General features: G+C 39.7%; 1 protein-coding gene across 2 annotated transcripts in view; it reads left to right on the top strand.

Moving 5' to 3' along the window:
* DBT (dihydrolipoamide branched chain transacylase E2) overlaps positions 1-15,548 on the top strand; it is a 46,793-nt gene extending 31,245 nt beyond the window's left edge. The window contains exons 8-11 of one of the 2 annotated variants that reach the window (XM_025288208.3): positions 1,403-1,480; positions 3,253-3,444; positions 3,585-3,656; positions 15,510-15,548. In XM_025288208.3, coding sequence (XP_025143993.2) covers positions 1,403-1,480; positions 3,253-3,444; positions 3,585-3,656; positions 15,510-15,533 — 366 coding nt within the window. In that variant the 3' untranslated portion in view covers positions 15,534-15,548. Of the gene's footprint in view, positions 1-1,402; positions 1,481-3,252; positions 3,445-3,584; positions 3,657-7,792; positions 9,379-15,509 lie in introns of those variants that run through there. The other variant, XM_006049795.4, reaches the window with a different exon arrangement.

Consider the following 15,548-nt stretch of genomic DNA (forward strand, 5'->3'; position numbering starts at 1 on the left):
GTCTAGTCAAAGCTATGGTTTTTCCAGTAGTCATGTATGGATGTGAGAGTTGGACTATAAAGAAAACTGAGCACCGAAGAATTGATGCTTTTGAACTGTGGTGTTGGAGAAGACTCTTGAGAGTCCCTTGGACTGCAAGGAGATCCAACCAGTCCATCCTAAAGGAGATCAGTCCTGGGTGTTCATTGAAAGGACTGATGCTGAAGCTGAAACTCCAATGCTTTGGCCACCTGATGCAAAGAACCGGCTCATTGGAAAAGACCCTGATGCTGGGAAAGATTGAAGGCAGGAGGAGAAGGGGACAACAGAGGATAAGATGGTTGGATGGCATCACCAACGTGATGGACATGAGTTTGAACAAGCTCCGGGAGTTGGTGATGGACCGGGAAGCCTGGAGTGCTGCAGTCCATGGGGTCACAAAGAGTCGGACATGACTGAGTGACTGAACTGACTGAACTGAATGGATTTTTTTTAAATAAAGAAGATTAAAGTTATCAAATCAAATGCTTTATGAAACTCCTTAACTTTCCAGTTCAGGGATATGATTTCTTTTTTTCTGTCAAGACCACCCACCCACAGACAAAAATAACACAACACAATGCATATAACGGACCATTAATTGGACAAGATGAAGGTGGTAGGGGAAGGAATTCTTTTTACCGTCAATCTTAAGCATTTTTAGTTTTTTAGTTTTTAAACTGATTGCAAGGCATGACAACCAAATGCGATGTCTGACTTTGATTATATCCCGAATGGGCAGAGAAACAGCTATAGAGAACATTTTGGAGACAGGGAAATCTGAATATGGACAGAAGAGAACAAAGGAGAGAGATTAAAGCAGGGAAAGACAGAGTGGGAAGGCAGAAATGCCATCAATTTGGGGAGACGAGCTCTAAAGTCAGTGTTTGCATCAGCTCTGCCCTTCTCTTGGCCAGGGACTCCAGCTACAACCCTAGCCTCTCAAATCCTTGTCACTTGTTCTTTCTACACAGGGAAATAATTAACTGCTTTTTGAGGTTTTAATTAACAATGTTTCTTTGAACTGCAGGTTTTCTTCTCATGGTGGAAATCTTAACACTCTACATGTAAATGAGGAAAACACAAGAATTTAGACTTTTCTTTTGGTATTTTGGTCAATCTTCATAGTTGTTTTGAAAATCTCCTTAGCATGTACAAGCTACCTTGACTACTTTTATCTTTTATTCTTAATTGATAAGGGTAACCTAGTTCCACATTTCTGAACGATAAGTTAGGAGTAATATGCCTGGTACCTGTAGACTTGAGATTAAACTCAATTTACAGAAGAGTTCTCTCCCTCCATCCTTTCACCTCTTAACACTTTAAATCTCCTATCCTTTCAGAGTCAGAAGTGTTAATGTTGCATTTTCTCCCTCTTAAACAGGCTGCTTCCTTGGGATTACTACAGTTTCCTATTCTTAATGCTTCTGTGGATGAAAACTGCCAGAACATAACATACAAGGTTGGCTATGTTTTGTGAAAATATTTTGTTTAAATAAAAGTGCAAATGTGCTTGTAGGTTAATAATTAACAACACTCTTCAGATATGCAGATTTCCATTTTTAACCCCTTTTGGTTTTCTGGTTAGAATATTGGAAATACACAGCTGTGAGGCAGTGGGTTACATTTTTTACACTACACACACTCCCCTCAAACAGAAGAAGGCTTGAAGTGGAATTCCTGCAGTTTTAAAAAGCAAGACCAATTTAAACGAGCAAATTAATGAAAGTTTAAATTCCGTTGAGTGAACTCTTCTGTTTGGAGTCAAAGTTTATGAAGACTGAGAACTGTTTTGAGGATGTTGGCTCTTACTTATTATTCTTATTAGAAACAGACAACCAAGAAGTGAGCTTTATATTCAGGGGTGGGGGAGGGGTTGAATCTAAAATCTTTCCATATGATTAATACAGTTTTCTCATTAACTATATACTTGTTGCAAATAATTCAAACCAGAAAATATTGATATTCACCTTCAGTCCCTTGACCCTAAGAAAACTTTATGCTGAGATTTATGTCTATCTAGGATTTTATTGGAGAAGGCAATGGCACCCCACTCCAGTACTCTTGCCTGGAAAATCCCATGGACGGAGGAGCCTGGTAGGCTGCAATCCATGGGGTTGCTAGGAGTCAGACATGACTGAGCGACTTCATTTTCACTTTTCACTTTCATGCATTGGAGAAGGAAATGGCAATCCACTCCAGTGTTCTTGCCTGGAGAATCCCAGGGACAGGGGAGCCTGGTGGGCTGCGATCTATGGGGTCGCACAGAGTCGGACACGACTGAAGCGACTTAGCAGCAGCAGCAGGAGGATTTTATTTTTATGCAGTTAAAAAAGATATGGAATTCTATATATAATATATATATAATATTATAGTTTTTAATTAAAATTTTAACTATTTTCTTTTCCATATAATGTATTTCAGACATCATTGTATGTCAATAAATACAGCTTTATCATCTGTTTAGCCAGTGACTTACTGACATTTTGATCATGTGTAGTTTCTCCATCTTAGAAATAATCTGACTCAACATCTCTGTGCATCTCTACATTCTTCGGCATTTATCCCTTTAGCACACATTTTTGTAAATGTTGGTACCTAATGTTAAATGTTCTCCCTGAAGTCTGTGCCAGCTTACACTTCCACTAACAATGTGTGAAAATAATCTGTTGCCCTAGTTTATCTTTTTCAAAAAAACCTTTTAAAATCATTCCTTTTAAGTCATCACTGGACTTCCCTGGTGGTCCAATGGATAAGAATCCACCTAAAAACTAGATTGATGGTAATTTTTTAAAAACTTTTCATTTATTTTTGAAAATCAGTGAACCAGTGCGGGGGACATGGGTTCAATCCCTGATTCCATGTGCCACAGGGCAACTTAAGCCCGTGTATCACAACTATTGAGCTCACACCCCAGAGCCTGCTAGCAACAACTACTGAAGCCCACGTGCCCTCTGTGCTCTGCAAGAGAAGCCACCACAATGAGAAACCCATTCACCACTACTGGAGAGTAGCTCCCATGCTCCCTGCAGCTAGAGAAAGCCTGCATGTGCCAGTGAAGACCTAACACAGCCAAAAATGAAGGAATAAAAATAAATGAAAAGTTTTAAAAAATTACCATCAATCTAGTGAAAATAGGTTTTGATAGTTAAGTTCATAAGGCAGTGAGGGTTGAGCCTTTCTTTTCTGTTAGCCTGTGAAATGGCTACTATATAATTGTTTGCTTGTTTTTAGGCTTCTCATAACATTGGAATAGCAATGGATACAGAGCAGGGCTTGATTGTACCTAATGTGAAAAATGTTCAGATCCGCTCCATATTTGAGATTGCCACTGAATTGAACCGCCTCCAGAAATTGGGCTCTGCGGGTCAGCTCAGCACTAATGACCTTATAGGAGGAACGTTCACTCTTTCCAACATTGGATCAGTGAGTAGTAGCAGTGTTCAAGTACATAAACCATAACTTAAGAATTGTGATCATATGCTTAGTTAAAAATAGAAACTTTCATTTGCCATTTGTTCCTCAAAAGCTTAATTTCTCTACTCTTACTTTTTTTCTTTTTTTAGATCGGTGGTACCTATGCCAAACCAGTGATACTTCCACCTGAAGTGGCAATTGGGGCCCTGGGAACAATTAAGGTATGTTTGTTAAATAGTTGACAGAAGAGTTTAAGCAAATTGAGAGAGTGAAAACAAAGAGGAACTATTTCTGAGGTTTTCCCCCTCACTTTGCAGGTTCAAGTATGGTATTGGGCTTAATAATAGGCCAGTTATTTCTTCAGAACTAGGCCTACACTGCTCTGTAGAGTAAATACTCGTGATCTGGATCATTTCCGTATGGATCAAACATTGTGGATTATGCCAGGCACAAATGTGTGTGTGTATGAGTAATCACAAATGTAGCCAGTCTGAGTCTATCAAAATATCTTAATTTCATAATGCCAAAGAATAACAGTAAGCCAATCCAAATTATTATTTATAGTGATGAGACACCACTGAGAGCAATTTTCTCAAACTTTGCTCTGTTCAAGAATCACTGGGAATGTTAGTTAAGAATGCAGATTTCTTGGCCTTGGGGACAGAGCCTCCAAAACTTACATATTAAACAAGAACGCAGGTGGTTCCAGCATGAGTGAACTATGGCCCTGTTATATGACACTGACTTAGAATAAGAATTACAATGATTCTTAACCCTGGTTACACATTAGAATCATCTGGAGGGTGTGAAAAAGATGCCCAAGCTCACCCTGTACCAACTGCACCAGAATCTGGGGGCCTTGGACTTGGGCATCCCCATTAATTCAGGGTTGAGAACCACCAGAGTTAAATAAATAAGCTCATAGATAACATTTCAGTGCTTCCATTATTAAATGTCATTGTCACTACATTAACCTTGATTTTGATCTTCATGTTTTCAGAAGAACCTTTCTTCTCTGTATTTGTAATGCTTCCACATGGAGCATCTCTTAGACTTGTTTTTCATGAGTTTACTACTTTCATGTCAGCATTCAAAACATTCACAGAAACTTGCACTCAGCCTTTGATTTGTTTTCTAGCAGGTGGTACTTTGGCTGCGAAGTTGCTCTCTCTTCTAGCTCTGTTTTCCCCTCTGGCACACAGAGGAGATGGGGGGTGAAAAATAAGAACACATACATGACACTGTTCCGTCCAAATCAGGAGTTTCTCTAAGGGATAACTTCAGTTACTCACTCTCCCTCCAGCAAGAATTCAGCATTTGTTTCTCACTAATTTTTGACCTTTTTCAGTTTATAAACAAGCCATCATATCTATTTGACAAAGTTTTGTTTTCCCATCTCCTCTGAAAGTGATTTGTTTTCTTCTGAACTATACACATAGATATATTCTTGTGGTAAGCTATACATAACAAAGTTTACCATTTTAATCATTTTTAAGTAGATGGTCGCACCAACAGTTACATTCCCATTGTTTGCAGTCATCACCACTGTTCATCTGCAGAGCTACGTTTATCATCCCAAACTGAAATTCTGTATGCATATACTACATTTTGTTAATCTATTCATCGCTAGTGAATATTTGGGCTTTTTCCATTTTTTCAGCAATTGTGAATAACGCTGCTATGAACATTGGTGTACAGTGATCTGTGTGAGATGTATTTTTTCCAGAATGATCTTACCCAAGGTTTTCTCAGGCTATGAAGTATATCTCTTAGAGGATAAATCTTCATAGCAACTTAATAGAGCTACTAATCTTTGTTGGGTAGGGACAAATAATATTTCATTTTTTTCTCCCTTTGTGTCATCTCTCCTTTGCTATTTTCTGTTTTCAGTGTAAATTTTAAACTGTCACTAAATAGTGTTAAAACATGAAATCCTCCACATTTCCCAGTTCTCAGTCCTTATCTTTCTTGACCTATTAGCTACACTTAAGTTGATCAATACCACCTCCTTGGAAAACCTTTTTCATTGTAACATGAAGAAAACCTTGGTGGTCTGTTTTCTCCCTGTCTAGTGCCTATTCTCTCTGAGTCTCCTTTGCCCATACCTCCTCATCTCCCAATTTCTAAACGCTGGAGTACCCCTGGGCTCAGTTCCAGCCCTTTTCTTTGTCTGATCCAGTCTCAGTGGCTTTAAATACCTTTTAGAAGCGTCTCCAGTTTCCTGCTTTGTCCCTTACCACCCATTCTCACACATGCTCTTGAAGTCGTCCCCTTTCAGTGACTGGCCCTTGTGCTCGGAAACTTCCAATGGCTTCTCACCTCACTCCAAAGGGAAGGGAAAATAGCTGTAGTGGACTGCATGGCCCTAGGCTGGCGCCACTCAGTGTGAGGGGGACCCGTGTCAGGCCGTGACTGTCATATCTGGGCTATGAAGCAATAATTACACAAAGAGGGTAGGCAAAGAATCTGCGTGCAATGCAGGAGACCCAGGTTCAATTCCTGGGTCAGGAAGATCCCCTGGAGAAGGAAATGGCAACCCACTCCAGTATTCTTGCCTGGAGAATCCCATGGACAGAGGAGCCTGGCAGGCTATAGTCCATGGGGTGGCAAGAGTCAGATACGACTTGGCAACTAAACTACCACTAATTATAGAAAGAGGGTAGGGCTTAGAAATTTTCATTGCCAGCTCTCCCCTTTTTCCCTGAATAAAACACAGTAAGAAGTTTATTAGCTTAGGTAGAAAAGGCAGAATGGTTATAAATTAATTTGATTCATTTTTAGTAAATTCAGATGATAGGCATGAAATATATGGACAGTATTTCTGCCCATGAGATTCTTATATATTTTTCCCAGGAATGTTAGAATTACACTGACAAATCACAATGGAAAGATAGGCTTATTTTTGGAGAATTCTTCCAATGTGGGTCTTTCTTTTTTTGGCCGAGGTATGCAGCATATGAGATCTTAGTTCCCTAACCAGAGATCAAACCCGCACTCCCTGCATTGGCAGCTCAGAGTCTTAACCCCTGGACCACCGAGGAAGTCACCAGTGTGAGTCTTAAATACTCAGGTCCATCAAATGTGACAGAGGCATCTTTTTAGGTTTATTTCTATGGAGCATGCCAGGTTCAACAATAGGGTGTGGAGACTTACATTATCAAGAATAACAAGCTACTTACAAAAACAGATCACTTCTTTAATTGTGATTTGGGAATGGGGCAAATTTCCAGGGATTAATCATCACCACAGCCAAGAATAACTGACCAGGAAAGAATGATCTCCAGTTTTTTTCAGAAAGTTGTCTGCTCATTAGGTAATGTTAAAATGGGACAAAGATGGAAAGCTTTTAAACATTCCAGCTTTAATATTTAATTTTAAATATTCCATGAGGAATGCAGCCATCACAGAAGTCTGTATTAGCTGGTAGATAGCCTAGCATTAAAAAAAAAAAAATCACTGCCTTCCGACAGAGTGGTTTTATGTCTAATGAACCTATCAATAAAAAATGGGTCTTGTATTTTGTACACCTTTATATTTATTTTAGTAATTCATTTTAATATATATTTTAAAATACTTACAATGAATTAAAGTTTTTTTAATCTGTTTTTTAAAAAATCAAAGACTGGGAACCATCACTCTTGTCTTTACAACATGCCCCACTTTGAGCCTGCTCCCTCTGTGACCTCACCTCCCATCTCTCACCTGGCCCCTCCACTGCAGCTGCCTCGCTGATTCTGCTGGTCCTCTAGTGCTCCAGCCAAGCTTCCCTTCTGTCTGTCCAGGTGTCCAGATGGCTAGCTTCCCCGCTGCCTACAGTGAGGACACCTTCTTAGTGAAGCTTTCCCTGCCTCCCTGTCAAAAAAAAAAAAAAAAAAAATACACCTTCTCCCCTATTCCCACCTCCTGCCTACAATCTCTGTCTCTGTTCCAAAGTGCTTTACTTCTTTCCTTTGCACTTTTCGCTATTTAACACTATATAATAAAATGTTCGCTCCAAGAGGGTGAGGATTGTTATTTGGTTTATTCATTGCTTTATCCCCAGAGTCTAGAAAGTACCTGGTACATAGTAGGTACTTGGTAAATAGTTATTAAATAATTGAGAAATCTGAAATTAAATTTACCGTACTTGTAGAAATTATACAGGGGACAGGAAATACCTTGGAGAAACTCTGAAAGCTTGAAGCACACACTCACAAAGATGGGAAAGGTAGGAGTCAGCATTTTCAAAAGTTAGTTGGGATGCCCACTTCTTCTCTGTTATAGGGAGGGAGATTTGCCTAATCTTTCAGCATTGCTATTGCTAGAGCTTACTTTGTGCAAGTAAAGGCTGACTCTTTGTTATTTTCCTTATTTGTAGGCCCTTCCCCGATTTAACGAGAAAGGGGAAGTCTTTAAGGCCCAGATAATGAACGTGAGCTGGTCAGCTGATCACAGAATTATCGATGGCGCTACAGTGTCACGCTTCTCTAATTTGTGGAAATCCTACTTAGAAAACCCAGCTTTTATGCTACTAGATCTGAAATGAAGATTGATCAGACATCCTTGAACTTTCTGAGCTTCCAAAGAACGCACAGAGCCCAGCTGTGCAGCACATGTTCCTCATTGCAGTTTGTATTGTAAATGACTTGTAACATATGATTATGGTTCCAAGGCACAAAGTGGATCAACTGTTCTGTTAGGCTTTTACTGTAAAGGAATAATGGTGTACTAGTTCTCCCAGGGCTGTCACATTTTATAGGTCACAGTATAACTTCTTAATATGGTGCTGAGGTCTTTGTGTCCATAGATTGAAACTGGCAGGAACAACACAGTGAATATTACTGAGAGACAGACAGCCATATACAGTATTCACCCTGTTTTCTCTCTCTCTCTTTTTTTAAATTTTATTTTAAACTGACTCTTAATGAAACTTAGAGAGTTTCATTATACCTAGTTGGGAAAAGGAATTTATATGCAAATATATTTTCTATTTCCCCACAATAATGCAAATTATTTTATAAAGTAAGTGCAATTACATTTACCTTTTAAGATATCCAGGAGTCTGTTGTTCTGTAGCTATTATCATCTGTAAATGTCTTATTTGTATAAAGTAATGTCTTTTAAAAGTGAAAATTATAAGCTAATCTTAAAATGTCCAATTATAGTTCTGTAACCTATAAGGCCATTAAAAGTATTTGTTTAAAGTGGATAAACTTTTAGAATTTTGGTAATGTTTTAGTGTTTTATTGGGAGAAATTTCACTTTTACAACCTTGCTTCAATGTGAGGAAGGTACTTGAAATGTGCCAGTCACTGACATTGTCTTACATTGAGAAATCCATTACCTTTTAATTTTATTTTTATAAATAAAATTATATTTTTATTTTATAATTAAAGTAAAAGTTAAAGTAAATTTCTTGGTGTTCAGCTAAAAAGGATAGACTAAGAAATTAGAGTCTTTTCCGTTCTCCATATCCCTAGAAGGAATTTGAATCAGGGGAGAGAGAAGACTAATGGCTAATTATGGACATTAAAATAATAAATTTTGCACAGAAATAAAGGTATCCTCATGATCATTTTTTTAGAAGCCCACTTGAATCAGAAAGTCAGGTTGTTTCTGATATTGTCTAAGTGAATCCTGTTGTTCAAGTGAAGTTTTGTGACAGAAAAAGTTGTTTTAATGTCTTTTTGATTTTTTTCAAAATTAGAAATCATGTGTAAGTCAGAAAATAATGGATCTAATAAATGTTATTCTTTTTAAAATTCAGATAATATGAAGAGTTGCAAAGAAAATAAAATCATCCATAATCCTACCACTATTAACAGTTAGATCAAGGTATCTGTATACATGGCTGTTCTTTTTATGAAAATGAGATTGTGCTGGATCTGTTATTTTATAATTTGATTTTTAATTTAACATTATATTATCAGTCAATAAACGATTCCATATTATAATCCTTTTAAATGGCTGCATAGTATTCGATTATTTACATCTAAATATTAACTGTATACTAAGTGTGGTGCTAAGCAGTGGGTATACAATGCCTGTCCTCATAGTTCTTGCCTTCACTGGGCTTACAGTCTGGGCTGGAGACAGATACTTAATAATCATAAAAATAAGGATATAGTTAACCTCTAAGAAGATAAAACAGAGTGCTATGAGAACATTTAGTAGAGGTTATTGATCTCATCTGGGAAACTCAGGAAGGGGTGTATCATAAGTTAACCAATTCTGTACTGATGGCATTTACAGAATTTTAAGTGAAGAAAGGCATGATCAGTAAAAATTTCTCCTTCACTTAAGAAATGTCAAAAATTAGGAGAATAGGAGTTTTGAAGTGAATATGTAATGTGTGCTCAGTCACTCGGAGAAGGCGATGGCACCCCACTCCAATACTCTTGCCTGGAAAATCCCATGGACTGAGGGGCCTGGTGGGCTGCAGTCCATGGGGTCACTAGGAGTCAGACACGACTGAGCGACTTCACTTTGTTTTTTCACTTTCATGCATTGGAGAAGGAAATGGCAACCCACTCCAGTGTTCTTGCCTGGAAAATCCCAGGGACGGGGGAGCCTGGTGGGCTGCTGTCTATGGGGTCACACAGAGTCGGACACGACTGAAGCAACCTAGCAGCAGTAGCAGCAGCAGCAGCTCAGTCACTTCAGTTGTGTCCAACTCTTTATGACCCATGGGCTGTAGCCTGCCAGGCTCCTCTGTCCATGGAATTCTCTGGGCAAGAATGCTGGAGTGGGTAGCCGTTCCCTTCTTCAGGGGACCTTCTCAACCCAGAGACCAAACCCGCGTCTCCTACACTGCAAGTGGATTCTTTACCACTGAGCCATCAGGGAAGCCTGAGTATGTAATAAGTTCCCCTAACAGTCCAGCATCATTGACTCAGAATAAATACTTGAGCTATCTATTCTATCACAAATCCCTGCCATTACCACCTTCTCTCTTGTCTCATCCTTTGAGAATTCAGTGAAGGATTGGCTTCCCATTGTGTGTGCGACCTTTAAGATAAGAGGATCCCCTGGAAGGGAGGAGGGGGCCAGGGGCACAGTCCTAGCAGCAGTGCTGATCCACAGGGCTCCACACGTCATAGGGTGGGAGTTAGGTAGAACAGGGCCTTGGCCATTTTCCTAAAGGTTGAAATTTAAGGGGAGAATTCAGGAGATTCAAGTTCTTCACTAGCATGTTGGGCAGTTGGGAGGTACAAAATGTCCATGGGGGAGAAGCCAAAGTTATTGGCCCCAAATTATTGTTGGGAGTGCCCAACGAGAAAATCAAGGTTCCATTCATTATGTAGCGCATTCCATTGATTCTGAAAAAGAAGCACAATAAGGAAGGAAGTTTGCAGGTCAGAAGCTCAAGTGGTATTAATTTTCATTTTAGAAATCAAAATGTAGCAAATCCTGAAACATTCGAAGAAGTGGTTATGTAGGAAGAAGAGAGCCCAAAGGCCTGTTTCGGCATTTCCTGTGGCTTCCAGTCAAAGCGGGTCCCAAAGATCACTTGATGGGTTTCTTTGCTGATTTCTAAGTAAACTACAGTCTGAGAAAATATGATGGCACTCGCTTAGCAGTATCCTGCAGCACTAAAAGTATAAAACCTTTCCTTGAAGTCTTCAGAATTCTTTAACATTCACCCTGTAATTAATTAATTACTTTGTACACATTGATTACTGAATATGTATTCAGTTCCAGGCCCTGGGGTAGACATTATGGATAAAGATGGAGAAGATAGATGATGTTTCTCCCCTCACAGTGAGAGCTCTGGCTGGTGATTAATGTCTTCACCAGAAGTGGGTCTGTGCCAGTAACACGGAGAAGAGCAGTGTTTCCAGAGTTGAGTTGTATTTTTGGTCAGTTCTTAGTGGTGGTTTTGTTCCTTCCCTATAAACTGTTTTCTTACCAAGACTGGATCATTGTGTCTCCTTAACACAGTAGCCATGCCTCAGCAATTCTGCCTCACAAACCATACACATAATTGTAAGATAGAGACTCTATCCTTAGGCCGCACAGGCCATTCACGCTCTTCAGAAGGTTATAGTTTGGGGGACTTCCTTGGTGGTCCAGTGGCTAAGACTCCAATCTCCCCGATGCAGGGGATCAGGGTTCAATCCCTGGTCGGGGAACTAGGTCTCACAGGCCACAATGAACAATTTGCATTCCACAACTAAGACCCAGTGCAGCTAAATAAATAATTTTTTTTAAAGGTTGCTTTTCATGAGGCAAGCAGCATAGGGGACACCTACATGACCCTAGACATTCATTTCGGAGCAGTATGTGAGAGTTGTACCATCTGAGCATGGTATTTTCAGAGCATATAAAATAGCTTCTGATTAATGTAACATCAGTGAGTCATCTAGCCTCTATGCTCACCTCATATTGATAGAGAGGGGAAAATTGAGTAAAATTCGAGACAATAATTATGATAGTGTCAGGCATCATTAATGCTTTACATATATTAATTAATTTCATCCCTCCAGCAACACTATGTGCATGCTAAGTCACTTCAGTCATGTCTGACTCTTTGTGACCCTACAGACCTTAGCCCCAGGCTTCTCTGTCCATAGGATTCTCCAGGCAAGAATACTGGAGTGGGTTGCCATGCCCTCCTCCAGGGGATCTTCCTGATCTAAGGATCAAACCCAAGTTTCCTGTGGCCCCTGTACTGCAGGCAGATTCTTTCACTGAGCCACCAGGGAAGCATCAGGTAAGTACAATGATTTCTGCTGTTTGAAAGATGAGGAAACAGAGTTTTTGTACTTAGATGTACGTGGATTAACATACTCTAAAAGTGTAACAAGCTAATGAGTATATGCCACTTCATGTTCCGAATGCCAGGACGGTCCATGATTTTATGCTATTTGAGCAATTGTGGGCTTCCCTGGTGGCTCAGATGGTAAAGCGTCTGCCTGCAATGCGGGAGACCCGGGTTTGATCCCTGGGTCGGGAAGATCCCCTGGAGAAGGAAATGGCAACCTACTCCAGTACTCTTGCCTGGAAAATCCCATGGACAGAGAAGCCTGGTAGGCTACCGTCCATGGGGTTGCAAAGAGTCGGACATGACTGAGCAACTTCACTTCATTGAGCAATTGGTATTATTGGGGTAAAAGGAAGAAAGTTTGTCTTAGGGGTCTTAGCAGTTTGAAATGCTGCCCAAAGGCCTTACGTGCTCCTGGTACCAAAAGGAAGGGGTTTGGGGCATTAGGAATTATCTGTAGCAGTAGTTTATTAGAGGGGCCTGGCAGGGCTACAGCCCATGGGGTTGCAAAGAGCCGGATATGACTGAGCAACTGAGCACACACACATTGGCCCTTTGTGGTCTTAAGCTCCCATCACAATGAACAAGTCCCATTCCCTGAAAACAACATACAGTTTATTTTCCATGCCTTGGCTGGGCTTATTTCTCCACAAAAAGAAAATCCAGAACAAAAGTGACTTCCTCTTTTAGACCTCCTCTGACTGCCTCCCTAGGTCTGAATCAGTATCTCTTTTCTTCTCTCTCTCCTCACAACTCCAGCAGGACTTGTTCAGTGATGTAGCTGGATGAGTTCGTCTGTCTTCACTGCTGGCCTGTGAACCCTCTCAATGGCTCAGTTGGGTCTGGTACTCAGTATGTGCTGCTGCTGCTAAGTCGCTTCAGTCGTGTCCGACTCTGTGTGACCCCATAGACGGCAGCCCACCAGGCTCCCCCATCCCTGGGGTTCTCCAGGCAAGAACACTGGAGTGGGTTGCCATTTCCTCCTCCAATACATGAAAGTGAAAAGTGAAAGTGAAGTCGCTCAGTTGTGTCCGACTCTTAGCGACCCCATGGACTGCAGCCTACCAGGCTCCTCCGTCCATGGGATTTTCCAGGCAAGAGTACTGGAGTGGCGTGCCATTGCCTTCTCCAATTGCTGGTTGATTTAAAAAGAAATCTGTGTCCTGGATGAGATTATGTTTCTTTATGAAGTCCTAATGTAGCATAAAGATCGCCAATGTCCCAGAAAAGTATAATTGGAAGCAACCATGGCTACAAAGTGACTCTTATATCTATGGAATGGCTCTGAATGGCTTGCTACAAGGAGAGAAGTATCTAGAGGAAAATGAATCTATTCAAATCTTATAATTGGTAAGGAGGCATTTGTTTTAAATTTTTGTGTTGTATGTCTATTTCATAGTTCATTGCAATTCCTCATTTAATCAGGAAGTTTAGTGCTTTCAAGCTCATTTTAAATTTTATAAAACTCAGATCAGCATTTTGCTATTTAAAATGCCTTTTTACAAATAATTCATGTATGCCACTATGAAGTGAAGTGAAAGTTGCTCAGTCATGTCTGACTCTTTGCAATCCCATGGACTATACAGTCCTTGGAATTCTCCAGGCCAGAATACTGGAGTGTGTAGCCTTTCCCTTCTCCAGGGGATCTTCCCAACCCAGGGATTGAACCCAGGTCTCCCGCATTGGAGACAGATTCTTTACCAGCTGAGCCACAAAGGGAAGCCCGTATGTCACTATACTATGTGATTAAATCAGTAAATCAGTAAGTTAATAAACTAGGTAGTTTCTCCTTTTTGACATAGTAAATGCATCTATAGGGTAGGTAATGTTTTCCCATATAAATAATGTTGGGAAACTTGGCTGTGTTATTTCCTGCTTGACATTAGATAAATCATTGGTTTGTTTAATCATATGCCACTATACCATGTGATTAAACAAAGCAATGATTTATCTAATGTCAAGGAGGAAATAACACAGCCAAGTTTCCCAATATTATTTATATGGGAATTACTGATTTACTGATTTATGCCCTGCCACCTTCAGAAAAAAATTTAAGAAAATAACTGTGTCCATAATCATAATCACCACATTTGAGAATATTATGATTATCATTGTTGTATTGTCATTTATAGATACCTTTATGAAACATTTTAAATTAAGCATCTTAATACATTATTTTATTTAATCCTAACAACAACCTTACATAATGTCATCCTTTCACTTTAATGATGAGGAAGCAAAGTCTCAGAAAGGATAACTTGCCCATGTCCCTATAGTAAGTGGTGGAGAGGGGAAACACAAGCAGACTTGTCTTCAAAATCAACCTCTTTCTTTTCCCTCCAGTTTTATTTTATGATTGGACTTACATACACCATGAAATGATAACCACAGTAAGTTTAGTGAGCATCCATCATTTCATAAAGCAAAGTCATAAAACATCATTTCATAAAGCAAAGACTCTTACGTACTTCATCATACTTCTGCCCAACCTAGTATGATTAATGCTGTGGAATATACTCTCCCAGTTCCCTAAATGTGTATTTAAGCAAAGTTATTCCATTAGATTGGCTGTTTTCTGAGCTGCCCAAGACAAGGGAAAATGGAAGAAAATCTTCTATGGGTCTCAATTATCCTAGAAAAAAAAATTTCCTGTAATTTTACTTTAACATTGATGGTATAGAGCGAATCTGATGCCAGAATAGGTTTCTGTCTCCAGAGTGTGTATTAGTCACTCAGCCATGTTTCCTCTTTAGGTAGAAAAGGGAGGGAGGAAACCCATGTTGCTGAATGTTTACTCTGCACCAGGAACCATGCTCAACTCTGTCTGTGTCTCAGTCTTCATAATAGCACTTCACAGAAAGTATATCAGAAGTAGGTTTGGCTATATTAAGAGGGACCCCAAAAATGATGGCTTAAGCAACAAGAAAATTCTTATCTCTCTCTAAGGCCCTTAGCTGGAATGGTGTCTCTTCCCTATTAAGTCCTTATAGATCCAGACTTCTTCCAGTTTTCTGTTTTGCCATTCCTTTGTCATACTTGTCTTCAACTATCCAGAACAATCCTTCGGCCATCACATCTACATTCCACACAGCAGGATGGAGGAAAAAGAGAAGTTATCTCTTAGGGAAGATTCCTAGAAACAGCTCTGGACACCACCCTTACATCCCACTGACTATTAACTTTTTGTCATAGGGCCACACCTAGCTGCAAGGGAGGCTGGGAAATAAGTGGCTTTACGCTTAGCTAAGTATTATGTTACTACAAGTGAAGAAAATGGATATTAGGGGACAATTGCCAGATTGTGTCATAGAAGATATTTTCTTCATTTCAGGTTAGAGAAAACTACAAAATGTAAAGTGATGTCATATAG

The sequence above is a fragment of the Bubalus bubalis genome, chromosome 6 (assembly GCF_019923935.1).
Source record: "Bubalus bubalis isolate 160015118507 breed Murrah chromosome 6, NDDB_SH_1, whole genome shotgun sequence".
Taxonomy (NCBI): Eukaryota; Metazoa; Chordata; class Mammalia; order Artiodactyla; family Bovidae; genus Bubalus; species Bubalus bubalis.